The sequence below is a fragment of the Theropithecus gelada genome, chromosome 15, assembly GCF_003255815.1.
Source record: "Theropithecus gelada isolate Dixy chromosome 15, Tgel_1.0, whole genome shotgun sequence".
Lineage (NCBI taxonomy): Eukaryota > Metazoa > Chordata > Mammalia > Primates > Cercopithecidae > Theropithecus > Theropithecus gelada.
This window is the reverse complement of record NC_037683.1, coordinates 13,623,071-13,650,770: the sequence shown is the minus strand read 5'-3', so window position 1 is coordinate 13,650,770 and position 27,700 is coordinate 13,623,071. Positions and strand designations below refer to the sequence as shown.

The following is a 27,700-nucleotide window of genomic DNA, read 5'->3' as shown; positions in this document are numbered from 1 at the left end:
TCAAGTCACGGAGGGCCCCTCACAGCCTCTGGGTAGGGACACACAAAAGTCCCTCCCCGCAAACCCAGAGACCTCCTTTCCTGACGGGAGAAACCAGCAATGTGAGAGGAGTGCCGAGAACCCCTCTTTCTGTGGTGAGTGGGGGACTCCCACGGTTCTCATGACGGGGACCCTTGGCTGGGGTCTTCATGCAGGTTGACCTCTCAGCCCCTGTGGCCAGGGCACCCGAGCCCAGACTCACCCCATCACACCTCTCCCAGAGAACGGGTTGCACTTGCACCCCAACTCCTCCCCTTGGTGAATTCCTTTTGGGGTTCCTTGCTTCGGAATCTGTCCTCCCCAGGTGTCCTCCACTGTCACCCTCCAGTGGGATCCATCAGGCCCGGGCAGCTTTTCCCCAGGCATGTTCTCAGGCCCGGGCTGCAGACAGGACGTGGGGAGAACGTGTCCACCTCCACTCCCCCAGCTGCCTGCTGCAGACACCTGGTCACCTGGCCACTAGAGGATGGGTCAAAGCCCCAGACCGTGAGTTCCCCAAGGAGGGCTCTGAGTCGGGTCCTTTCTGTACCTCCAGGGCCCTCTCAAGGCCTGGAACAGGGCTGGCATCAGTGGACGTGTTGAACGAGCGCCGAATGCTTACGTTCCTCCTGGCTGGGAACCTGCCTCCCACCAGGAAACTGCTCTCATCTTCTCAGCGGCCGCCTGCCCCACTGAGCCCGAGTTAGGAGGGACTCCTCGGGGCTTCCTCTGGGCAGGCTTGGGAAGGGTCCCCGCGTGGTCCCCAGGTTCCCCGCGTGGTCCCCAGGTTCCCCCAGCATCCTGCACTTATGCAGCTCCCTCCACCGGTGCCTTCCCCTGCCGGGATGCAGACACTCTTTATAAATCTCAATTAACGAGCCTGCTGCAGTCACAGACACTGGTTGGAGCCCAAACTGTGGCTCATCTCTGTCGATCAATGCATCTAACCCTGCCCTGAAAGTGATGAGAAGGCAGAGCCATGCATCTAACCAGATTCTTTGTGTCCACAATGTACATTTCTTGTTCTGGTTAACAACTGTGGACCACTGGCTCCCGCTGTGCCGGGCCCTCCCTGTGTAGGATCTCAGTGGATCCTCCCAGCAGCCCTGCGAGGAAGGCTATTTCTGTCCCCATTTCACAGATGGGTCCTCAAAGAGATTGATAAATTCACCCAAAGACCCTGGCCTAGGGACTCACGGTGCAGCTCAGCCCAAGTTGGTGGGGTGTGTGCCCCAGGCCTCAGCCTCCTGAGTCCAGGGGGCATGAATCCTCCAGCCTCACCTCCCCGAAAGGCAACTGTGAGCACCCCTCCCCACCATTTCAGGGCCTTCCCCTGGCTGTCCTTGGCCTTCCCAGGAGGAGGGGCTGGACTGACAGAAGGAACAGGAGGCTGCACCTCATGGGCCAGGTCTGGGGACTCACACACACCGTGGGGGTCCCCGCATCGTCAGGTGATTTATATCTCCTAGGAGCTGGGGTGGGGTGCAGATCAGTCAAAACAAAACAAAAATGATGGTTCACCAGCACTTCAGGAGGCTGAGACAGAAGGATCACTTGAGCCCAGGAGTTTGAGACCAACCTGGGCAACATGGCAAGACCCTCGTCTCTACAAAAATAAAATAACAAAATTAGCCAGATGTGCTGGTGTGCACCGGTAGTCCCAGCTACATGGGGGGCTGAGGTTGGAAGATCACTTGAGCCTGGGAAGTCGAGGCTGTAGTGAGCCATGATCGCGCCACTGCATTCCAGCCTGGGTGACAGAGTGAGCCCCTGTCTCCAAAAAAAAAAAAAAAACCCCAAAACAAACACAAAATGTGGTTCAGCTAGCGGAGGCTTCTCTCACCCAGATGCACAGACAGGGGTGACATTCTAGCCATCACAAGTATGTCCGTTTTGTAAGGGGCATGACAAACCTTGTCCTCAAATCCACTTAGACAAGTAACAGCACTGGCTTAGCTCCTGTAACTCAAGATTTATGCGCAGGCTCCATCCCAGCAGCCCAGCGGGGAACTTTACTTCCTGCCCCATCAGAGTGGTGTCAGGACTCTCAGGCAACGCCGAGGCTGGGGGGCCCTGGTCCCTGAGTCAGCTGCTGGCGGGTTGCTGTGGGAGCAGGACCTGGGCCTGCCCATGGCTCCTGTGGCCCAGGACCCTCTCTGCTCCCAGTCCTGCCAGGACCCCTCCCTGCTGCCTCTCTGCCAGCCCTAGCACTCACATGTCACCACTGGCTCTCAGCAAGGCCAGCCAGTTCACCCTGGAAGTCACTTCCTCTGGGGAGCCAATAACCTCTTTTCCTGTGAATTCACCCAAAACACCTGTGCATGAACTCTAACCTTGGCCCCATTTTGGGCAAGGAGACTGGCACGGATCAGCACGACAAAGTCCCCTGCCGGCAAGTGGCAGCACTAGGATCTGAGCCCAGGGTGTGCAGCTGCAGAGCGCCTGTCCCTGGCCCCTCAGCCGTCTGGGCGTCTCCCAGCCTGGGCTGTGCAGCAGATCCTCAGGTCCCCCAGGGACGCCACCAATCATAGCCACGTTTCCCAGCAGGAAAACCAAGACATTTGATATCTCCCCACGATTCCAGCGTTTGTCCAGAAGAGTAACTCTCAAGATGAGGTGGGCACGGAGGCTTGGGGTAACCTTGCTTCTAGAACTTTCCCTCGTCATTTACAGCCTCCCCCAGCCCTTTTCTGCAATGTACATCAGCTAAGCCCTTAAAATAGTCAAGGGCTTGAAGAACGCTAAAAATGTAATGTATGTTTAAAGGGTATTAAATTCTAAACTAAAATTTACATGGAAATATGACATTAAAATATTTTTAGCTTTCAGGAAGCTGGGGGCTGGAATGCTATAATATAGACAAATTTTATCATTTTAGAAAGAATTAGCCTCAGTATTTCTTACATTCATGGAGTTAATGCATAAAGATGTGCGTCCTGCCTGGGGCTACTATGCGGAGGCAGGAAGGGGTAGGGAGGGGAGAGCCGGCAGTGGGGCCCTTGGAGGGAGGGCCAGGTCTCACGTGGGCCCCACGGCTTCCCTGGAGGCCTGGGGCTGCCCCAAGGCCTGAGGTCCTGCGACCAGTGCGTTTGGGGTGAGGGCCTGGGTTTCCCTAGCGCATGCCAGGCCCATGCACATTATTATTTACTTCCCATGCCACTCCCTGGAGGTGGGATTCTCTCCCAGTTAACGCAGATGAGAAAATGGCTCAGAGAGGTTGAGTCATGGGTCTGTGGTCACACAGCACAGAGGTGGATTTTCATTCCTTCTCCAGACCCTCAGCTCAGTCATCAGTCTTGGTGCTGTTTGAACATCCACTGCCCGTCTCCTGGGAGTCTAGGGGATCTGGCTCCCAAGACGGGGGCAGGTAGTGAGCGGCACAGAGCCCACAGTGAGAGGCTCTGGGGTGAGACTCTGGGCTCCTCCACCTGCCAGCTGTGAGCCTATGACCCAGAGGGTGGCGAGCCCATCTGCAAAGCCCTCAAATGCCAGAGGTCAGGGACCAGGGAGGCCGTGGGACTTGGTGGTCACAGCAGGGGGTGCAGATTGAGCGACTGCCCCGAGGACTTCCCAATGAGAGGAGCCTCTTACTATCTCTACTTTACAGATAGGGAAACTGAGGCTCAGAGAGATTAAAGACAGTATCCTCAACACCAGTCAGGCTTGCCAGGGGGAGGGCCAGGATTCCTACCCCAGGCTATGTGGCTTCAGGGCATCGCTGTGTCCTGGGGGCCTCTGGAGCCCCCAGACCTCCTGGGTGGTGGCCGCCAAGAGGCCCATCGGGCAGCCCTTTCCAGCCCGGCTGCAGGCATGGATGCCGGGGCAGGAGAGGGGCTCAGGCAGCCGGCTCCAGCCCCAGGAGAAATCCAGCCAGGGCAGGGGGGCTGGTGTGGGCGGAAGTGACCACTCACTGCCTGGCGGGCACCCCCTGGCCGCCGCACCTCCGGGGGGTCACTCATTGGCAGTTAAAAATCTATTGTGACTTGTCAGAAAAATGAATAAATGGGCACATTATTTTTTCATTCCAGACCTCAGCATCTGTTTGTCTAATCAGGAAGGAGAGTGGGGAAGTCGGCCAGGGCTGCCGCGCACGTTTTATGCAAGTTTTCCTCTGTCAGAGGAGTTTAAATGGGTAATGAACAGGCCGTGGTGATTTGAAATATAATCCCATTATGCTGACGAGATTACTGGGCTTCGAGACTTCACAAATCACTCTTAGGGCTTTTATTGAGAACATGGAACACCGCCCTATTGGGATTTTGCATTTAGGCAGAGGTGTTTGGTGGGAACACAACGTGACGGGTTTAACTCTTTCCTTCTCCCTGGCCGCTTTCCGAATAGCAGGGGCCTCTGAAAGGGGCTTCCATTCCATGGGGCCTTCAGAATCCAAGGTGTTTAGTCCCCAAGGGACAGAGGCCCAGAGGGGCTGGGAGACGGCTGGGTGGGGGTGGGAGGCCAGAGAACAGGACCCTGGGCCAGCTCCACCACTTTCCAATGGCACGGCCTCAGTTTCCTCATCTGTAAAATGGGAATTAGGTGGGCATGAGAATAATGGAGAAAACAATTCATAACTAACATGAGCTGCTCAATAGCAGGTGGGAGGCGGGCGCTGATGAAAGAATAGAAAGTCCTCATGTGCGGCCTGGCGCAGTGGCTCACGCCTGTAATCCCAGCACTTTGGGAGGCCAAGGCGGGTGGATCACGAGGTCAAGAGATCGAGACCATCCTGGTCAACATGGTGAAACCCCGTCTCTACTAAAAATACAAAAATTAGCCGGGCGTGGTGGCGGGCGCCTGTAGTCCCAGCTACTCGGGAGGCTGAACCCAGAAGGTGGAGGTTGCAGTGGGCCAAGACTGTGCCACTGCACTTTAGACTGGGTGACAGAGTGAGACTCCATAACAACAACAACAACAACAAGTCCTAACATGCTCCAGTTTGTCACGTGGGGTGTGTCACTGAGGCCACACGCAGCAGCATTTAAGGGGTAGGCAGATGGGTGTATTTATTTTAATGTGCACCAGAACACATATGCAGCACACCAACCCCACGGCTTCATGGCTGTTCTTGCTTAGGATGGCTAAGGCAGAGAATCACGTTAGCCTGAATGGCAAAGGGAAAACATTAAATCATAGATGAGGTGCCACCTCGGGGTGGGGAGCCTGTGAACGGTGATGTTGGGGAGCATGGAGTCACCTCTTGGTGGCAGATATTACAACTGTTCCCAAACGTCTGTGCCCTTCAATGCCCGGGCGGTGGTGCTGCCTGTCCTCTTGGAGTAGGCGGCACCGTACGGTGGGTTCTGGCCGATGGGATGTGTGTGGGAACGAGAGGTGCCCGTGTCTCTTTCCAGCCTTAGCATTTTGCCATTGCTGCCCTGTTCTCTGGCCCTCCTGCCCCGGTCCCAGTCCTTGTGGAAGCCCCCGGAGGTCATGGAGACCCACAGCTGGCTTCGTGTGGAGAGAGTGAGCCTCTGCTCCGTGAAGCCGCAGCACAGCCTGGCCAGGCCTGGCCAGGAACTTGACGCCACCCTCACCGTGCCCCTCTGAAGGAGCTGGTACTGTCTCCCTTTAACAGAAGAGGAAACTGAGGCTCAGGGAAGTAGAGTAACTCACCCAAGGACACACCCACTGGGAGACAGCGCTGGCGCTTCATCCTCCTGGCCTTGGCTTAACAACCCATCTTGTCACAGGAGTCTTGGAGCTCCAGGAGGCGAAGGGGCTTGTTCAAGTCAGAGGGTGCGCAGAGGTCCATGAAGAAGCTGAGAGGGGCTCCCTCCAGCAGGCGGGTAAGGATCCTACATGAGTGTCCCCAGCCCCCACCAGCCTAGCCAGGCTGCACCTTGTACCTCAGGCCTTTGCCCACTGCCCTCTCCTGCCTCCCTGGTACCTTCCAGGTGCACGTGGGCGGCCCGCATGCAGTTCACAGTGGTGTGGCCAGAGGCCACTCGCCCCCAACTCTTGGCCTGTGTTGACGGCCGGGTTTGGTCTTTGCTCGCCCTGATGTTCTGTAGTCCCTGATCTGGGGAAGCGGGGGGCCCTAAGCAGCAGCTGGCAGGTGTTCAGGGACATGTCGGGGGTGGGGATCACCTCCCAGCCTTTTAATCCATGCAGAGGAGACACAGAGAGACATCCCTGTGGTCCCCATACAGCTGAGTGGCATCTGAGGCGTGGTGCACTCTGGTCCTGGGGGCCTGGATAGGAAGTGTCTGGAGGCAGCTGCCGGCTCAGGGCCAGGGACGGGAATGCGCTGTGCCAAGGCCGGCGATGCAGGGCTACAGGTTGGACCTGGGCCTCAGAGGTGGGGGCAAGTATGGCCCAAAGCAGGCAGGGCCTGCTAAGAATGATCAAACTGGCCAACAAGGGAAAGTGCTGAGTTGAGCAGCAGTGAGCGCTCCACTGCCAGAGGCATGCAGGCAGAGGCCGAAGTGGGCTGAAGTGTCTCTGGGCTGGGCTAGATGAGCTCACAGCATTCTCAGCTCTTACCACCCTCCCTCAGAAGCAGAGAGGCTCTGGCAAAGATTGGCAAACAGAAACCCCTGGAAGCAAAGCTGGGCTCCCACGATGCTGAGACATTTAGGACATGCTTTAGGAGGGTCTGCGGGGTCCTCTAATCCAGCACCTTCATTTTCAGCTCAGGAAAATGAGGGCCCAAGAGGAAGGAACCAGCTTGGAGCCACATGGCTGCCACCTGTGGAGGGCAGAGCCCAGTGGTTAAGAGCAGGGCTACCGTGTCCGCCAGTCATTCACGGTGAGTCTGGGGCCAGTGAAGTGGCCCTTCCAGTTCTCGAGTCCTAACCCCTGAAATGGAGGTGGTGATGGGACCTGACGAAGGCAGCCTGTGCGGGTTTCGTTACTGCATGTTTATAGATGGCAGCACACAGCAGGCCCTTGGAAGAGGAGGGTGGCTCCCAGAGGCCAGCGAGGCCAGGGCTCCCGGGACCCACTGCCCAGGCCTGCCAGGCAGCCCACACCTTGCAAGTCCTCCACCGAGTTCAGAGGCCCAGTTGTGAATTATCATCAACGCTGTGACTTTTAACATTGTCTTGGGCAGGGGCCACACCGGGGCCAGGTCAGGGGACCTGGTGGGAAGCAGAAGTGGGGTCCATCAGTCACTTCCGTTATCTCGGGTGTGCCGAGCTCCTCCTGCCTTGCCCAGCCCGTGCCGGGGAGAGTGTGAGATGCCTGTGTCCTAGAGCTCACGGTCCTGTCTTTAGAGATCTAGGTACGGGGTGGGGGAGAGGGGCTGAGGAAAAGCTGAATGTAGTCTCGATCAGTGCTGGGCCTGGGCGGTGGCTGCTGTGTTCCCTTTTCCACTTTTCCTTCACCCGGCCATGTATTTATGTAAACTGAGAGTGTCGCATTTCACGGTAAGAGAAGGGTATTGATTTTGTGGCTGAAAGAGGTGATGATTTTGGTGTCACCCCTGAGTGAAGAGGGCCAGCCTGTCGTGCTTAGCACCGAAGAGGCCTCTGTGCATTTCAGAGATGTTGCTTCCTCGTCTACTGCCAGCAAATGCCACCACCCAGCAGGCTCCAGGCAGTCATGGTTTTCGGCAGCACGTACTCCAGACTTCAAGAATTCAATGCAACATGCAAAAGTGGGTATTTATACGACTTTTATTTTAATATCATTTTAATATTGAATATGTCACAAGATTTAATGACCAAATTAGTCATTTACATTTTTCAAAGATATCTAAATATAAAATTGCTAAAAATTCAAATACAGATAGCAAGCTACAAATATTTCTTTTAATTCTGGGTAGGGGGTAGGAATGGAAGACATTAGAAAAGGATGCTCCTGTCGGCTGAACAAAGATCAGAATGAAAGAAGAATTCATCAACATGACCCCTTGCGCAAAGAAATACACTCAGCTTTGAGATGCTGTTTTAGACACATCTCTTCCTGTACAACAATTTAAAAAATGTTTCTAATGCAGGTCCTCAGTGACACACCGGTCCCCGGCCCCGGCTGGGGACAGTAAGAAAGGACATCGCCGCAGGAGGGGCACTGAAGAGGCTGTCGAGGACCGCAGAGGCATCTGGTGTGGCCAGAGGCGTGGTGTCAGGGGCGTCTGATCCCTTGCCTGTTCCCACCCAGGGAGCCGGACGGCACGGACACAGGTCTCCCTCCGCTCACCCCCTCCCTGAAACGTGAGAAACAGCAGCTTTCCGCCTGCTTGAACAAGGAGGCAGGCACTGTAAGGAGAAGAGGAAAGGGGAATGCGGCCCCTTCCAAGGCAGCGAAGCAGAGAAAATTCCAATCCTGGGAAAATCCACATGCAGGTGGAACTGCCAGCTGAAACCTACACTTGCTACTTAAGAAACGGAAAGACATGTCTGGCCAGAAGCGCGGCCTCCGCACCAGCCATCGCCCTCCTCCGGGCACCCCGCACTGTCCACACAGCTCCTGGGCTCTGAGGTCAGAAGCTGGGGTGTGCTGAAGGGGAAAGTGACACGGCCTTGGACACACCACCAGGTCTCTGTTCCTAACTTTTAGTAAGACACTACCCTCGAAGCAAATGCACTCATTTAAACAAATGGCATAGTTAAAACTATTGACTAAGACCTAAACATTTCTTCTGAGAAATCGAACCATAGCTTTTCCAATCTGCCTGTTCAATATGGGAACAGATTTTAGAGAATAACATAATCAATCCTCCGCCCCAAAGAATGGTCCACCATACCAACCATGATGAAGAGTACACCTGTTTATTAAAAGGAAAACCAGAAATGTACATTTTTGTTCTTTGTTTGCTTTAAGAAATTTGATCAAGTTGCAAGGAAATGTGTGGGCACAGCTCTGTACATCCTCGGGCAGGGTGGCAGGCAGTGAAGGTGGCTGGGTGGCACGAGGCTCCTCTAGGGGGTGGTCTGGCCCCCAGGCATCACTCATCAAAGCCACTGCCAAGCAGGTTTCCGCCCCATGGCAATGTCCCCAGCACTCCCTCCTAGGGGGCCCCCCCAACACCTTCTCCGAGGGCCCGCCTGCCCTGTGCCAATGAGCCAGGAGCTGGCCTTCCCCCGAGGACTTCAGGACACTGGGTGGGCTCTAGGGCACTTGGCCCTGGCAGGCAGGCTCTGAGCTACGGAACAGATTGAGGCTGGAGGCCAGTGTCACTGCTGCCCGGATTTCTTCTCCTTCTGGAAGCTGAAGCTCGTACGTCTGTTCAGTTTTCTTTGTTTTTGAGCAAAGTAGTCAGCCCGGGCAGTGCTTGCTCGCGATTCCAGGATGTAGTTAACCTAGAAGCAAGAGCACACAGCCCGGTCACCTCGCCAGCCGCTCCCTACTCACCCAGGGCACAGGAGGGGGTGGCAGGGAAGGCCCTGACCTGGGCCAGGTGCCTCAGGGCCAGGTGCTGTCGTGTGGAAGGAGTCCAGTCATCACAGCAACCTGGCAGCGGCTGGGCCCAGAGCCGCCGCTCTACGATGGGAAAACAGAGACTTGGAGAAGCCAAGTGGCCTGTTCAGGCTTCCCAGTCGGTGAGCGGCAAGCTCTCCAGGTTCCGGAGTCCGTGCTCCCTCCTGGCATGAGCCACTCCCGGAGGACTGTGCCCTGGGCCGCCTGGCTCTGCCTCTCACCTGCTGTGTGACCTGGACATGCACATAACGTCTCTGAGCCTGCCTTTCCCTGTGTGAAGGCCGAGAACATAGGGATGAAAAGCAAACCAAGACAGGCCCTCCATCCAGCCTCCCACCAGCCAGGCGCACAGCTTCCCACTACAGTGCTTCCTTCTGGGCTCATGAGCGCCCGGCCAGGCAGGGCTCCCTTGACAAAAAGGAAAGAGGCTCAGAGAGGGAGGCCAAAGTGTCCCAGGCCACCCGGCAGTCAGGGTGAGAGCCATGAGAGGGCCTGTGAGAGCCCTGTGTGAAGGGCGGGGCTGCTGCTTCCACGAAGCCCTGGGAGTCTGCCGGAGCCACATGTGCATCTCCCACTCTGTGTAGCAGCTGCACCGCCAGGCGCTTCCCCAGCACTACAGCCCTGAGACTTGGTCCTGGCCCTGGGGAGCCTGCTGCCTGGTGAGTGAGTGTCCAGCAGCAGAACCAGCACTGCAGCAGGCAGAGGAGCACCAAGGAATGGGGCTGAGTATCAGGGAGGTGCGGAGGAGGGAAGGCTTCCAGAGGAAACGAGTGAGCTGGCTTCTGAGGGACACACAGGAGTTTCTGAGTACACAATAGGGAGGAGAGACGCAGCATGCATCAAGGCACAGCAGGGGCACGCTGCAGGGGAGTGTCCCTGGAACTGCGAGAGCTTGGCTGGCTTCGTGAAATGAGGTGGGGGGGAGCCAGGGAGGGGTGCTACAGTGGGATGCACATGCCCCAGTGCAGAGGACAGCCTGTGCCTGGGCAGGGGTAGCAGCAGCAGTGTGAAATCAGTGGTGGCAACTGGCACTGCTCGGAGTGCCTTTCAGTGCCCGTGGAATCTTCACAATAACCTTGAGACAGACGCCACTGTCATCCCTATGCACAGGTGAGGAAGTCAAGGCCAATGACAATAATGTCATTTAGTCAAGGTCACAAAGCTAGAAGGTGTTAGGCGCCTGGCAAACACCCCTTCCCGCTTTGCAGCCCCTCACCTCCTCTGCTCCTCTGGCTGGGGCTTTTGGTGAACAGACGCTCTCTCTCTTCACCTGCAAGTATCTAAAAGTTATGACTAGAAGGCCGAATATTTCTGACAAGAGAGGCCGGCCACTGCCTCTGCTGATTCTACTCTGAGGGCCATGTGTCCTGTGCCAGAGGGAAAGGAGCTTCTGCTGACTCCGAGAAGGAACCAGAGCGCTCCTGGGAGAGGCAGCGCAACATGGCAACGCCTCAGATGGCCGAGACTTCAACACTGTCCCTCCCAACTTTCTGCTCTGCTGGTTGGAGCAGCAGGCGTTAAAGGCTGGTGCGTGAGTACAGAAGGCCTGACACACTCTGCCCGCTGCCTCGCCAAGTTACCAGCTGAGAGCAATAAATCATGAGGACCGCAGGGCCAGGATGATGATTTGGGACAATACAATGTATGGAAATAAGAGGTTTTATTCATTCTTAATAAAAGCAATCTTGGATTATATTGTTTGCACACTTAGCCAACCTAGTGTTTTCAGCGTATTTTTGGCACATATAACTTGACAAAAGCATTTTAAAATGATCCTTAACAAGCCAACTATTTCCCAAATTTATTATCTTCAGTGCTTTGTGATAATCACATAGATAATTTTAATGGAAGATTAATGTAATAATCAAAAGATAAAAACGCCCTTTGGTCTGCCATTAGCTGGTTAATATGCTGTGGCTTAAACTTGCACAATTTTATGCACTATAGAGTGTTTCACTTTCAATGCAGTTTACAGCTTAAGGCATAAAAATATAGGGAGTTTTCATGGTCAATAAAGCCGCAGCCTCCATCACTCGATCACGAGAAGAACCTGATTTGAAGAGCCCGACAATTCCTCTGAGATTCATGTCAAAGCCTGTGGAATTAGGGGCCACCCACGGCTTAGCTCAGTGACATCTTGGTGGGAAGAGGGCGGCTCTGGAGCTTCTCGGGGCCAGGTTCAAGTAGAGGCTCCACCCTTGTGTGCTCTGTGACCCCGGGCCTCCATCTCCTCGTCTATAAAACGGGGACAATGTCTACATTCTGGAGGGCGGTCAGGAAGATTAAACAAGATAATGGACATAAGATGTACTGCATGGGCCGGGCGCGGTGGCTCACGCCTGTAATCCCTGCACTTTGGGAGGCCGAGGCGGGCGGATCACGAGGTCAGGAGATCGAGACCATCCTGGCTAACACGGTGAAACCCCGTCTCTACTAAAACACAAAAAATTAGCCGGGCGCGGTGGCGGGCGCCTGTAGTCCCAGCTACTTGGGAGGCTGAGGCAGGAGAATGGCGCGGACCCGGGAGGCGGAGCTTGCAGTGAGCCGAGATCGCGCCACTGCACTCCAGCCTGGGCGACAGAGTGAAGACTCCGCCTCAAAAAAAAAAAAAAAAAAAAAAAAAAGATGTACTGCATGTAGCTGGTGTTCAATAAATGGGAGACGTTCATATTTCTACAAGCGCAAAAAGCTCGATGGAGGCTTGCTTGTTCATGATCGTTTATTTGACATCAGATTGGGGCTCTTATTTCCTCCCCTCAATTTCCATCTAAGCTCTCATTTTATGTAAAATTCCTGAATTCTAGAACAACAGCATGCATTACTAGAGTCTAAACTGACCCCTGAAGAGCTTCTGATGACAACAACATTTCTGCCAAGTTCCAGGACACACGGCTGGCTTCTGTTGCTTGGTACTGATGCAAAGCTCACAAAGACACACTCATGACACTGCAGGAATGGTGGATAAAACTAAGTATTCCAATTGCTATAAAAATCAGAGATGGGGCCGGGCGTGGCGGCTTTCCCTGTCTGATGCTGATGCCTGTAATCTCAGCACTTTGGGAGACTGAGGTGGGCAGATCACTTGAGGCCAGGAGTTCGAGACCAGCCTGGCCAACACGGTGAACTCCCGTCTCTACTAAAAATAGACAAAAATTAGCCAGGCGTGGTGGTGGGTGCCTGTAATCCCAACTACTCAGGAGGCTGAGGCAGGAGAATCACTTGAACCCGGGAGGTGGAGGTTGCAATGTGCAGAGATCACATGACTACACTCCAGCCTGGGCAACAGAGTAAGACTCTGTCTCAAAAAAAAAAAAAAAAAAAAAAAAAAAAATCAGAGGTGGGAGAAGTACTATCTCATCTTCCATCAGGATCATGATCATTAGCTCTAAGTAACTCAGGCCTGGGTATGCTATAACTCTTCTGGAGTCTTGTGCATGATGCAATATTTCTACAAATATTCTGATATGGAAACAGACACCTTAGGGAAGGTGACAGGCCTCAGGGATTCTGCGGAGAGGCATCTGCTTCGAGGGAGCGTTTGGACGTGTAAAATGATTTCTCCGCACTTGATCTTCCACAGTCTCATACTGAAGTCATAAACCTGTGTTTCTGTCATCAATCTGCTGTTGTGAAAATTATTTTGATGTCAAACACAGGATTATAATTTTACTAGAATCCTTCTCAAGTCTTGAATATTTTAATGCTGGCTATAAAAAAAAAAAGTCCAGCCCTTATCGGGGTAATGGAATATTTCTCTGCCAGGTCCCTGAACACTCTGCACAAGGTGCCTGTGCTGTCTGTGATGCTCCAGTGGGTAACTCGAAGCTCGCTGGCTGCAAGCACTCCCATGCAGGCCCTGTGTCCCCACTCCTTGGTCCAAGGGGGCCTCTGATCAGGGTGGTCTATGAACCCTCTATCTTTCATCCAGCTAATCATGCTACTCTGTCCCTGCTCCAAACTGTCCTTCCAGCTGCTCTTTTAAATTGCCATCTACTCCTTTTGAAAATCTTTTGCAGCCATGGGGAATGTGTCTCAATATATTCCTGGACCGCAGTTCTATTTCGTTGAAATCTCCCACTCAACTCTTAGGTCATGCACATCTGGGGAATTAAAACACAAGTCTGACATCTGTCAAATCTGGGGGCAAGTTCTGGTTCTGCCAGCTTACCAGAGTCATGATCCTGGCTTTGCTACTTTATTCCTGAGCCTCACTTTTCATCTGGGAAATGGGAACAACTTTATCTCATGACCTCACAGAGCTGTGAAGATGCACTCTGATGGGACACGCAGAACCTCTGGCCCAGGTCCTGCACTGGGCAGTCCCTCAGCATATCTTCGCTATTTTTGCTATTATTTGATGACTTCAACTCTTAAGAAGAGACTGAATGATAACTTACATAGGTTTACCATGTCTCATCTGACTTGTACTCTAGAAGCCCTGGTGGGGTGGGGTAGCATAGGTACCATGATCCCCACTTTACAGGTGGGGACACTGAGGCCCAGAAAGGTGATGTGACTAGCCAGGATCACACAACTAGGGGTGGGGGAGCCCTCTCTGGTCCTCACCGCTGCTCTGCCACAGCAGCTGCTTTTCCTATCTGATCAACCTATGGAAGATTTGGCTTGAAGAAAGGATTCTCTGCTTGGGAGAGGCTGAGACCCCTAGTTCAGGGCTACTCAGAGTGTGGTGCTCAGACCAGCGGCCAAAGCAGCACCTGGCGCTTCTTGGAAACGTACCATCTTGGGTCCTATCCCAGACCTCCCAAATCCACAAGACCCCTGGAGCTTCCCATGCCAAGCAGAGCTCCCCTCAGCCACACTCCACTCTGCAAGGCCCTGCATGGCCTAGCCCCACCAGCCCCCTAGTCCCCTGTGCCTGCCTTGCCTCAGCCCATTCCCAGGCTGCCTGTCTGTGGTGCTTCCTCTTTCCTTACCTGGTCAACATTTGTGCCTTTTCAGTCATCCTTCAGGGTTCAGCTCTCCCTGCCTGCACACCTCCACCCCAAGTCAGTTTACTGGGACACACCCACACCTTTGAGACTAACAATCTCTTTGTAATTTTCTGTTTTATGCCTGTTTCCTCTGGTAGAGGAAAAGCTCTCCAGGGGCAGGGACAGAATCTGTCACTGTGGCATCCCAGGCCCTGGCCTGGCACATGGAAGGTGCTCGGTGAGTATACTGTTAAGGTATGGTGACATACAAGTCTAGCAGAAAGTTAGGTATGTTTAGAACAGGTTGCTAAAATCACCTTGAGCATAATTAAGGTATCTTCAAAACAATAATAATTTCCTCAGAGTCTGCTCTAGGAGCTTCAAGGAGCTCCTGACAATAGTTGCAGGAAAATGAACAGTACAGAAAAGGAATAAACAAATACAGGAAGAGCCAGGGTTATCGGGGTTGGGAGGAAACTGAAAAGGGTCCTGCTTTGACTGAAGCAGATGCAGAGCAGCTGACCTGGGGCTGGTGTGGCCCCTGGCACAGGCACTCACTCCTAGGTGGCTGGCAAGCTGTGATGCTCCTCCTCTGCCAAACTGGGCCCGGGAGCCTTGTATAGAGCTGCGGAGTGGGTGGGGCTGCGGCCATGCCCGAAACAGTCAGAACAGAAGCTGGACCCACCTACCCCGTCTCTGGTTCAAGAAGGAACACTTACCTTGAGCACAATTTCATTGACGGTAGCAGCGTCCGATTCAAAGTAGAGGTGTTTATAGTCGTGATTGCTTAGATATGTGAGTTTAAATATTGCGTGACCTGCAGAGAGAGAAAACTGTGTTGAGGGGTTCTGGTGAGTTAACTACGGTGGGGGCCTCCATATGTTCTCCCCTATCATTCCAATTTGAGCGAGAGCAAGTGAAGGCTGAGCAGCACCTAGTCTTTCCAGGAGTAGTTCATTTTCTCATTACAGGCTGGGTATAAAATAGACAATGAAAAAATTTTGAAAAGACTCAACAGCCAGTTAGGTCCCGTTCCACTCTGGAATGCATTCAGGGGAATGCCACGTTAGGAAGGCTTTATGGAACTGCTGCTATATGATAATTACATGGAAAAGGTGGCGTTTTTAAGGGAGAAGGCTAATTAACTCCACATTATTATTCTAAAAATACACTAACTGTGCTTAAAGTCAGATAAATGAGCAATAGGAAGGAGAAGGGTCACTAGCCATACTATTCTGAGGCTGCTCCCACAGCCTGGGCTCCTGCTGGGAGGGGACTCCTGCCTGGAGAGGGGGAATCCCAGGCTTAGACTTTGCTTGGAAGCTGCTCCCAAAGGCCTCAGGTCATCTCAACTCTGGGAGGACGGGGGCAGGGCGGGGGCTATGGAAAGCTGGCACTTCACAAAGCGACCGACTCTAGGGGGCAGAACTTCTGAATATAAATCTGATCTAGGTCCCCATTCTCCAGGCCCTGTCCTACCACTTTCAGGATGATACTGTCATTTCTGGGACTGCTTCCTGGTCTAGCCTCATCTCACTGCTGCCCCGACAGGAAACAGGCTGCCAGGGCGCTGCACACTCCTACCTGCGACACCAGTCTCTCCACAGGTTCTTCCCCAAGCCTGGGATGTCCTCTCTCACTGACCTGGATGGAAAAGACCTGCTAATCCTTGGTGGCTCAGCTCAGCTGGCGCCTTCTTGGGTGAGTCTTCAGAACTACACTTCTAGGTGCACTTCTTGTGTGGGTCTACCACATGGTACCATGGCTCTCCAAAGGAACCTGCTTGTCTTATCGTAACTGCAGCCATGGCTACATTACCTGGGCCTGTCCTTTTGTGTCTAGACAGGTCAATCAGATTCCCTCTTCTAAATGGAGACACAGATGCTGGGCTGTCTAAACTGGCACAAGGACTCAGAATAAGATGAGGGGCTTTGGGACTTCCAGTCTCAGGCCCATGGAGACTGCCCCGGCCTATCGGCACTGTTATCCTTGGGTTCTAGGAGACCCCTGTGGCCTTCCAAGAAATTCTTCTTTCTCCTTAAGCTACTGAAGGTGGTTTCCATTACTGGCAAGCAAAGGAACAGCGCCCAAGAGAGACACGTAGTCAGTACTCAGTAAACCTTCCCAGACCAAGGAATAGCAGGCGACATCTCTAATACGAAGGCCTCCTGCAAAATGCCCAGAAATGACCTTCCCTAGTCTTTCGACAGACCTTAGTGCCTGTAAGATTAAAATTCAGCATATCCTTTCTATTAGTCCTTCTCATCCGTTGTCCTTTTAATTGAAGCAGCGGCTGGTCATAGTTATTAATTAATAATATATCACCCACATTACTGTAAGTTCACCTCTTTCCCGGAGAAATCTTCTTGGGGACTTTATTTACAGTAGCTAATTTTTCAGATCTCCAAAAATAAACTGATATATGTTGTACATTTGTGGCCAGAAAAGTTGAGCCACTGGTATTTTATCCTGGAAGCATCATTATGATGTACTAATTGTGACTATAAATCCTAAATTGAAAAAATTACCTAATAATTTCTGAAAAACCTCACTTTCAGACATTTGACAAATTTAGCCTGATTCTAAATCATGGTACTAAAATGTTAGCATTCCTGACTGGAAGCTAATCATTCTGTTAAGATATAAATTCTGTGTTGCTAATAAGGAGGTGGACCTTACACAGAGGCATCTGTGTGTGCGTCTGTATATATTCACATTCACAGGATCTACCCCACATCAGAATCTTGTTGGTGACATTCCTGTGTGGAGGAACAATGCGGGCACGTTTGTTGGCCATGCTGTGACCAAGCAGAGCCATCTACAAAGGACACAGGGCTGTGAAGGACAAAGAGACACCCCCTCCAGGAGGCCTTCCTGCTGACACCTGGCCACGACAGACAGACACCAGGGCCTGGGGCTACAAAGAACCAGAAGGTCTTAGGGAGACCTGCAGACCCGAAGCTTCGGGGTTCACTGACCACTTTGATAAGACAGCTTATGGACTATCCACACCACCTGCTCCTGCTTGTCACTGACAAAACCGAACCAAACCTCAAAGCACTACAGCATGTTTTGCCTGAGCAACTGAGACACTGTTAAAAAGGTTTCCTGCACTTTAAGCAGAGCCCAATCTATACATAGCACATGTAGTATGCAGTCTGCACGGCCTAGGAGCCTCAGAGAGGAAGCTTTGACGCTGTCCCCTTGGGACTATGGTGCCTATGAAGCATGTCAATTGTGGGCTGACAGAGGGGAGGCCTGTGGTTCATCTGCACAGTCACGTGAAAAAAACAAAAAAAAAAATCCCAAGCCAAGTCTCCTGAAAGGCTGCATATTTGAACCAAGTGACCCCAAATCCCTCGTCCTCTGAATTTTGAATGTATCTGGTTGCATGTGGAGGCTGTGTGTCCCCTGACCATCCCAGGGCTCATGCCAGCACCCATCTGAGGAAGAGTGAAGCAGGTGGGGAGGAGGAAGAGTCCCGACATCCCCCCAGTCTCCCTCAAGCCTCCGGTCTGTTTGTCCTTTCCAGTGAAAGCACTCACGCCACGGGGAGAGGGGAACAGAGGGCAGAGAACATTCTGTGGAACACTTGTGATTGGACTTGAACAATGACAGAGCTTCTAAGTTAATCACTGGGCTGAGGCATGGTGGACAGCCACAGCAGACAGCCCCCTCTTGCTCTCTGCAAGGAGTGATGAGTGGAACCCTGAGAGGCAAGTGCAGGTTAAGATCAGCAGCCGTGATGGGGCACAGGACATGGGGTGGACTCACTCCGCAGGCGTTTCTGCCCTGAGTTCCCCTCACTAGCAGCCCTGTTTCGCTGGGCGGCCAGAAGGGCAGTTTTCCTCAGTCTGGGCTCTGCCAGGAGCACAGGCTAGGGCAAAGGACAGAGAAATGAACACTGAGAGTCAAATATGATGAGCGTGAAGAAGGTAAACACAGGGAGCTGCCGTGGAGACACCAGGGCAGAAGCGCCTGGCCAGGGGTGGAGAAGAGTCACCAGGGGCAGTTTCTTGGGAGGAGCTGACACCTCGGCAGTTTTGGAGGAGGGCAGGGAGTCAGCCGGGTAAAGGTGAGGGTGGAGAAGGATGAAAAAGAGGAAGATACCACAGGGCAAGGATACGGCACGGGTAAACATACACGGTCTCCACGGGAGCTCTGGGCAGACCAGGGTCATGCGTGGCAGGCAGGTGGGAGGGAGGGGGCAGTCGCAAAGGGCTGAGAGTGCCTGCAGTCACCAGCTGATGGGGGCCACTAGTGGGGTTTAAGCAGGGCAAGTGAAAGAAATGGGCAAACTGTGTTTTAGGGTGTTCTACCTGGTTCCCTGGAGCCTGGAGGCGAGGTAAGCAGTTCCCATAGTCAGCCAGGTAGGAGTGAGTGCAGTTTTGAGCTAGACAGGTGCAGAAAGGATACTGAAAAGGAATGGAGGCGAGAACTACAGAGAAGGCAATGTTGGCAGGATGGGGAGACTCTTACACAACAGAATAATCACTAATAATCAGAATTCACACTTCCATGACTTCACCCAGACCAAGACCTATATATTAAAGTGTAACAAGTTCACTGACCTCTTGCTGGAAACGAATCTGTCAATAAACATGAGTAATTTATGCCACATGGTAAATTTCCACCATAGGTGTCTGGGAAGAAGGAACTGCCCACACTTCAACACTGGCTGAACAGGAGAAGAACACCTGTTATCAGATGCGGTCAGCCTCAGACACCTCACGGCTCATCTCAGGTAGAAGAGGAACAGGGAGCCAATGACCTCGTCAGCTGCAGCCCACCAGGCATCTGTCCTGGGGCATTAGAGGGAATCAGAGTTGGGCAAGTTACCCTTGAAAATTCCAAGACCACCAGCAGTTTTCATAGGAACAGGGTTAAGTCACAGGAGCAAGCTTTGTAAAAAATAGCTGAGATGCTGGGCGCAGTGGCTCAAGCCTGTAATCACAGCACTTCCAGCACTTTGGGAGGCTGACGTGGATGGATCACCTGAGGTCAGGAGTTCGAGACCAGCTTTGCCAACATTGTGAAACTCTGTCTCTACTAAAAATACAAAAATTAGCTGGGCATGGAGGCAAGCACCCAGAATCCCAGCTACTCAGGAGGCTGAGGCAGGAGAATTGCTTGAACCTGGGAGGCAGAGCTTGCAGTGAGCCGAGATTGCACCACAGCACTCCAGCCTGGGCGACAGAGTGAGACTCTATCTCAAAAAAATAAAAAAATTAAAAAAAAATCAGATGAGAAAAAGTTATATATTAGTATGACTTGAAAAAAATGCAAAGTTTAATATTCAAATTAGCTCAAATTATTTTGCATTGTGTTAAATTCTGTTTAAATTAAGGTTTAACAAAAGCCTGAGATACAGGGGAAAAAAGCATAATTCCTGATGTTAGACTTAGGATGAAACCCTAGCTCTGCCATGTTTCAGCTGTGGGACCTTGGCAAGGCACTGTTCCTTTCAAGGTTTGCCTGGCTGTAAAGGAGGGGACAGCATCTGTCAGTGATCTCTTCTATGTCACATACATCCCTGCATGTAGCAGGGACTCAATGGATGGAGGTGGTAATTCATTTAACTATGATGGAACTGATATTTGATGATAAAATGCCCATTACTTTGAAGATTTCATTTTTAATTGAGCCTCCTTTGAGCAGATTTGCTTTTACAGTGCTATAGAAATAAAATGCTATATAAGAGGGTATAAATGTGGCATCTAAGCACTGGTCACATGCTCAGGGCAGATACTGAAACTGTACCTCCACTCCTGAGTATTGAAATGAAAATCTGGATATGCAGAACTGTATTTACACTTATGTAAGTTTTTTCAAAGTAAGACAGAGAAGATGGAATTTAATACCAAGCAGAAACTAATTAGTGGCACAAATGTTAGAAGTGGAGACTTCAAGCTTTTGCACTGTAGTTCATCTTCTGTATTATGGATTCCAATTAAAACAGGAGGCTGTGCTGAAAAAACAGGTTCTTCTGGCCAATTCAGGGGTGTGGCCATGTTGGAGAGGCTGCTGTGGTCATGAGATGGGATGGCTTAAACATACAGGAACAGCACTCACAACTCTGCTAAAAGAGGTGCTTCCAGACTGCTACTGCAAATCAACTGAAAGGAGAGTCTTTTTTTGATTCTCAATTTTTACTTTTTTTTTTTTTTTGAGATGGAGTCTCACTCTGTCGCCCAGGCTGGAGTGCAGTGGTGAGATCTCGGCTCACTGCAACCTCCGCCTCCTGGGTTCAAGCAATTCTCCTGCCTCAGCCTCCTGAGTAGCTGGGATTACAGGTAACCGCCACCATGCCCGGCTATCAATTTTTTACTTTCCATTTGCCTTAGGAAAAGTCTCAAGGGAGGGTCTCTTCTAACACAACCTGCCAGTACTGACTGTGGCTGGCCATGATGGGTCAGAGCTGGAGCTGCCAGAATGAGCCTGCAGCCCACCTTTGTCTAAACCCCCAGGTGTCACCACTTGCCAAAAAAATAAAAATAAACCTGCTTCTTTTCCTTATTAAAAATATTAGAAATTTAGAAGACAGAGGAAAACCTCCATACCCCACCCCAAAATCCCAACACCAGCACAATGACATTCAGGGTCTCTTTCCTAACCATTTTCGCCTGTTGTTTTTCACAGTTGTAATCAGATTGTATACTAGAAGTTGAGCTTAGTTTTTTTAAGTTAACATTTTACCATACCCCTTTCCCTCTTGCAACAATTTCTATAATCACCCTTTTCAATGGCTGCATTTTATTCCAACCAGTAGATGCGAGCTACAGGTCATGCTGCTATCTCTGTTGGGCTTCCAGGTTACTTATAAAATTGCCAGTACTATAAATAAGGCTACAAAGAACAGCTTTGAGGCTTTGGATTCTTTCTTCATTCCTTTGCATCAGGCAAGGATAATTTTTGAAAACTGAGTTTCCAAGGTCTGATATCTTCTGGGCCCTCTGGCCTGGGAGGGGAACATTCTCATTGGATTTCTTGGGGGAAACTGATAGGAACACACACATTGTTTTAGGCAAAGCTGTATCTTTCTGTAGGTCCTAGTAGGACATGCTGGACTGCGGTTATCTGGGTTGAAAACTCCCTCCTGGTTGGGTCTCCACTGTAAGCCACAGTTCTGAGCTGCCTGCAGGGAGCTTCAGCTCAAGGTAATTCAACTGGCAAAAGAGGGTGCTCCTTCCCAAGCCCCCCTGCAGGGGCAGCGGTCTGGGCAACTATAATAATGACCTCTTTGACCTCTAGAGCAGGGGCTGTGCCTGACCTACTTACATTTCTGCCTGGATTCTCAAACTCACTCTCTCTCTCTTGCTCCTTCCTGTAGACATAATTAAATCTCTAATTATAAAAACTCCCATGGCAATGTGATTTTCCTCCTTCCTCTCATGGATTGAAAACACCCTTGCTAAGGTCACTATGCCCTCAATGTCGAGAGATCCGGTAGAGATTTCTCAGCTGTTTTTGACACTTCTTAAAGTCCTGGCTTCCCTGGAGGCACGGTCACCTGATTCTTCGGTCCATGTCTCCAGTCATCTGTTTCTCACATTTCCTTTGTGATCTTCTGGACCTCCACCTGTCCCTTAAGCAACGGTCTTCCTGAGTTCTATCCTTGATCCGCACCTTCTCTAACTCTGCATTTTTCCTGTGTCAGGTTTGTCCTTGGGTTTTAGTTACTACTCACATGTTGGTGATGCTGAAGCAGCTATGTGGCCTATACCTTTCTCCAGAGTTTCAGAGCCGACCAGTGGGTACAGCTGCCACCTCCACATGTCCCCCAGTGCAGCATGTCCAGAACCGACATCAGCATCTCCCCTTAAATTGGCAGTTGTGGTGGCACAACTGGAGGCTTCACCATGCACCAAGTACCAGGCATTTGGTCGCCTAGTTTTCACGTTTATCTTCCGTCCCTCTCTATCCTAGTACCACAGCCCTCACCCAGGTCCTGATCATCCATTGCTTTTTCTCTGGTTTTCCTTCTTTTGATCATGTCTTCTGCAGATTCAAACATCTACTCACAGTTGTTTTTTTTGAGACGGAGTCTCGCTGTCACCCAGGCTAGTGTGCAGTGGTGCGATCTCGGCTCACTGCAACCTCCGCCTCCCAAGTTCAAGCCATTCTCCTGCCTCAGCCTCCTGAGTAGCTGGAATTACAGGCGCCTGCCACCACACCAGGCTAATTTTTGTATTTTTAGTAGAGACAGGGTTTCGCCATGTTGGCCAGGCTGGTCTCGGACTCCTGACCTTGGGTGATCCGCCTGCCTTGGCCTCCTTAAGTGCTGGGATTACAGGCTGAGCCGCTGCACCCAGCCCATTTTTCTGTTTTTTTGAGACAGAGTCTTGCCCTGTTGCCCAGGCTGGAGTGCAGTGGTGCGATCTGGGCTCACTGCAATCTCCGCCTCCCGAGTTTGAGTGATCCTCCCACCTCAGCCTCCCAAGTAATTGGGATTACAGGCGTGTGCCACCACACCCAGCTAATTTTTGAAATTTTAGTAGAGATGGGCTTTTGCCATGTTGGCCAGGCTAGTCTCGAACTCCTGGCCTCAAGTCATCCTTTTAAAATATACCATCTGGATCCCCCTACTTAAAACTCTGCAGTGCTTCTTTTCCTATCATCCTCAGAATTAAGTTCAAGCTTCATAAGATGATTTTCAAGACCCTAGATCAGCAGTTCTCAACTTTTTGGTCTCAGAGCCCTTTATACTCTTAAACACTACTGAGGAGTCCAAAAAGCTTATGTGGATTATACCTATCAACATTTATTGTGTTAGAAATTCAGCCAGGCGCAGTGGCTCACACCTATAATCCCAGCACTTTGGGAGGCCAAGAGTTTGAGACCAGCCTGGCCAACATGGAGAAACCACGTCTCTACTAAAAACACAAAAACTAACTAGGTATAGTGGTGTGTGCCTGAGGCTGGGCTGGGAGGCTGAGGCATGAGAATTTTGAACCTGGGAAGTGGAGGTTGCAGTTAAGGCAAAATCATGTCACTAGCCACTATACTCCAGCCTGGGTAACAGAGCGAGACTCTGTCTCAAAAACAAACAAAAAAACAAAAAAAAGAAAATAAATGAAATTAAAACCAAGAAATTAAAAAATATATATTAATTCATTAAAATAATAAACCCATTACAAATTAACATATTTTAAAATGGAAAAACCCTTACATTTCCCCAAAGTTAAATAAGAGTGAGATTTTTAAAAATTTTTTCTGAGACAGAGTCTCACTTTGTTGCCCAGGGTGCAGTGGCATGATCCTGACTCACTGCAACCTCCACCTCCTGGGTTCAAGCGACTCTCCTGCCTCAGCCTTCTGAGTAGCTGGGCTACAGGGGTGCACCACCAGGCCTGGCTAATTTTTGTATTTTTAGTAGAGATGGAGTTTCGCCATGTTGGCCAGGCTGGTCTTATACTCCTGACCTCAGATGATCCATCTGCCTCGGCCTCTCAAAGTGTTGGGATTACAGGCATGAGCCACCGTACCAGCCTATTTTATGTTTTTGAAATCTCTTTAACATTTGGTTGAACAGAAAACAGCTGGATTATCCAATGTGATTCTGCATTTGATCTGCTGTGACATAGTTTTGGTTAAAGTAAATGAAGAAAGGCCAGCCTCATGCAGATATGTTTTTGGAAAAGTGAGGCATGTTTTAATGTTCTTCTTTGTAAATATTCCTCTTTGATACTACACTGAACTTGATAAATGGTATTTTCTTAAAGATTAGTTGCAATATGGAATATAAACCTCATTAATAAACTTTTTTGTATTCTGTTACATTAAAATCTATTGGTCTGTCTTACATTTTGAATCTTTCCCCTTGCCTGATTTTGCAACATCATGCAGTAGTCTGGAAAATATTGGCTCACTGAGTTATGCAGATCTTCCAAATGTTGACATATTTCATTTTACAATATTGAAAAAAAAAATCACATTCATTAATATCACCACTGATACTGGAAGTCGTTAAGCAATGAGAAGCCAAGTTCAGTGATGGAAATTTTCCAAAACTCTAATTTTCACCTGAAAGTTTGAACTTCATCATTGGCAATAAATACTATCACTTGTTCTCCTTGAAGCGACAGACTCACTTCCTTCATTTTCAAGAAAAGGTCTGCCCAATATTCATTTGAATAACCATAGTTTGTCAGTTGTTCTTTCAAGTTATAATAATGTTCCATGAAACAAACAGCTGGTTCAGCCTGCAATTCAAATAATTAAACAAGTGCTATTCCTTGAGACAAGTACCCTGCTTCTGAATGCAGCAGAAATGCTTCCATGTACTTCAGGAAATAAATAAAGAACAATGGCTTATGAGGGCCTTTTGACACTTCAATTCATGTGTTAAGTTATTCAAGTAAAATACCACATGGCATTTCAATAACCAATTATTGGTTGAGGTTTATTCTTCAGCTCTTACAGAAGTAGATAAGAAACAAGTTCTGCGTCTGGAAATTTCCTCCTTGGAAGGACTTAAAGTCTATGACAAGCTTGAGTTTGCAAGTACTCTATGGGAGGCTAAATTACTACAAATGAAACCTCATCCATCCAGAATCATTGGAGTGGAGAGCTAGGGTAACCTTTGTGCAAAAAGCTTTTCCATTTTAAGCATTCAAATTCCATATTACACACCTTCCTTCTGCATTAGACTATAAGGAAAATAAAATACTGTTTTACCACTTTCTTCTAAGTACTGAACATCATGATTCTCCCAGGGTTGCAAAGGCTCTATGTTGTGCCACAAAATTGGGACATGTACAGGCATGAGCCACTGTACAAAATTGCTCCATACTACAATGTTTACTGAGTTTTTGGAATGCTCTTTAATAGTTTTTGTTTAGTTTTATTTTTGGTCAACTCTTGTTAGCTTTCACTTCCCACTGTCTTTATTGTTTAAGTTCTGTCATTCTCTTTCCCCTCTTTTAATATTCTGCATTTAACATCCTTTAGGAAGAGAAACCAGATAACCTAGCAAAGATGAAATTTGTTTAAAAAATAAGACTTTATACACTCTGAGTCGGGGCTAGGGTTATTCTTCCTTCAAGAAAGCACAGATGTTGGCTGGGTGCAGTGGCTCATGCTTGTAATCCCAGCACTTTGGGAGGCCAAGATGAGAGAACTGCTTGAGGCTAGGAGTTCAAGGCCAGCCTGGTCAACATAGTTAGACCCCCATCTCTATTAACAACAATAACAACAACAACAAAAAAAACCCTCAAAAAACAAAAATTAAAAAAAATAAGAAAACACAGATGTTTAAGTGCCTTGGCTTTGTGTCAGGGGCAGAGGGAAGACTGTGGACCTCTGTTCCATTTACAGATAACTTTGGACAAGTGATGTAGCTTCTTTGAGCCCCGGTTAACTCACTGATAAAACGGGAATATTATCTGTCTCACAAGTTGTCGTTAGGATTACATAATCCTAAGAGGAAGTCCAACAATCTTAGAATGATGTAACAAGTGTAGATACAACCTCACAGAATTGCAAGAATTAAGTAATGCGTATAAAGGACTTGGAACACTGTCTGATGGGGGAGGTTCCCCTTGCTTCCCTTTTCACCTTCACTCTCAGACAAGCAAACTTTTCCTATAAAGGGCCAGATAGTAAATACTTTAGGTTTTATGGACCAAGAGATAAAATTGAGGGTACTTTGTAGATACATAAGAAGAGAGAAAAAAAATTCCACATTTTGTATTGACAAAATTCAAAATTTAATCATCAAATACATTTTTGGGTAATACAGATCTACTAATAAGTAGTTTTTTTTTTTTTTTCCCCTTTGGTTGAGGGAATAACATTTCACTTAAATGGGATCCAAAATTAGCGTTCTCTATCATCACATCAATTGCAAATGTTTATTTGTAAAATCTATTCTCGCCTGATAGGCCATACAAAAACAGGTGGTGGGCTGGATTTGGCCAGTGGGCCACAGTGTGCCAATTCCTGCTGGAAAAGGTCTCTCTCGCTCCTTCCCTTTTTCTTGGTTCATCCCATATCATTGGTAACTGATACTTTGAGTGTACTTAGTTCTCTGTGCAGATTTGGGTTTCCTTCTGGTAATTTTCCCCTCCAGACCTTCACTTCTCACAGTGTAAGGTTCAGTGGCAACAAATTATTTCAAATTTTGATTGCCTGAAATGCCATTATTTCACCTTCCTTTCTGAAGGATATTTTCACTGAACATAGGATTCTAAGTTGACAGACTTTTTTCTTTTAGCACTTTAGAGGTGTCATTCCGTTGTCTTCTGGATTGCATTATTTCTAATGAGAAGTCAGCAACCATTCTTACCGTGGTTTCTCTATGTAATATGTCTTCTTTCTTCTGCTGCTTTTAAGATTTTTGTCTTTATCACTGGTTCTTAGCAGTTTGATTATAATGTGCCTTGGTGTGGTTTTCTTTAAGTTTATCATGCTTAGCTTTCAGTGGGCTTCCAAGATTGCTGGTTTGATATTTTTAATCAAATCTGGAATAGTTTTTCCCCTCCATCACCAAGACTACAATTGCATATATGTTAGAACACTTGCTATGACTCCAAAGGCTCTAATCTCTTCATCCATTTTTTCTCTGTGCCTTGAATAGTTGTTTCTATTGTTCTGTCATAGAGTTCACTGTGGCAGATTCTGAAATGGCTCCCAATGATCCTACCTTCTGCTTTTCATGCCCTTGTGTAATGCCCTTGTCTTGTTTGTGGACTGGACCTAGTGACTTGCTTCTAACGAATAATACAGCAGAAGTGTTGGGATGTCACTTCCGAGAATAAGTTATAGAAAACTGTAACTTATTCCTTGCTAGCACTCTCTCACTCTTGATTACTTTGATGAAGCCAGCTCCATCATGTAAGCTTCTCTTTGGAGAACTGAGGGTGTTCCCAAGGAAGTAAACTCTGCCAGCAAGCACTCAGCGAGCTTGGAAGACCTGTCTGAATGAAATCCTGAGATGACTGCAGTCCCAGCTGACATCTTGATTGCAGCCTTTTGAGAGACCTCAAGCCAGAGGACTCAGTTAAGCTGTGGGATACCTGACCCACCAAATTGTAAGACAGTAAATGTTATTGTTGTTTTAAGCCCCTATGTTTTGGGGCAATTTGTTTTGTGGCAATAGATAAGTAATGCACTGATCTTTTTTCATCATCATTCTAATCTGTTCCTATTCAGTGAATTTTTTTTTTTTTTGAGACACAGTCTCACTCTGCTGTCCAGGCTGGAGTACAGTGGTGTGATCTTGGCTCACTGCAATCTCTGCCTCCTGGGTTCAAGCGATTCTCCTGCCTCAGCCTCATGAGTAGCTGGGATTACAGGCATGTGCCACCAGGCCTGGCTAATTTTTGCATTTTTAGTAGAGACAGGGTTTTACCATGTTGGCCAGGCTGGTCTCAAACTCCTAACCTCAGGTG

The 27,700-nt window shown here is 49.5% G+C and overlaps 1 protein-coding gene across 1 annotated transcript in view; it reads right to left on the bottom strand.

Moving 5' to 3' along the window:
• Positions 1-7,619: 7,619 nt before the first annotated feature.
• MAPKAP1 (mitogen-activated protein kinase associated protein 1) overlaps positions 7,620-27,700 on the bottom strand; it is a 271,714-nt gene continuing 251,633 nt past the window's right edge. The window contains 2 exon segments of the mRNA XM_025359175.1: positions 7,620-9,260; positions 15,029-15,126. Coding sequence (XP_025214960.1) covers positions 9,135-9,260; positions 15,029-15,126 — 224 coding nt within the window. The 3' untranslated portion in view covers positions 7,620-9,134.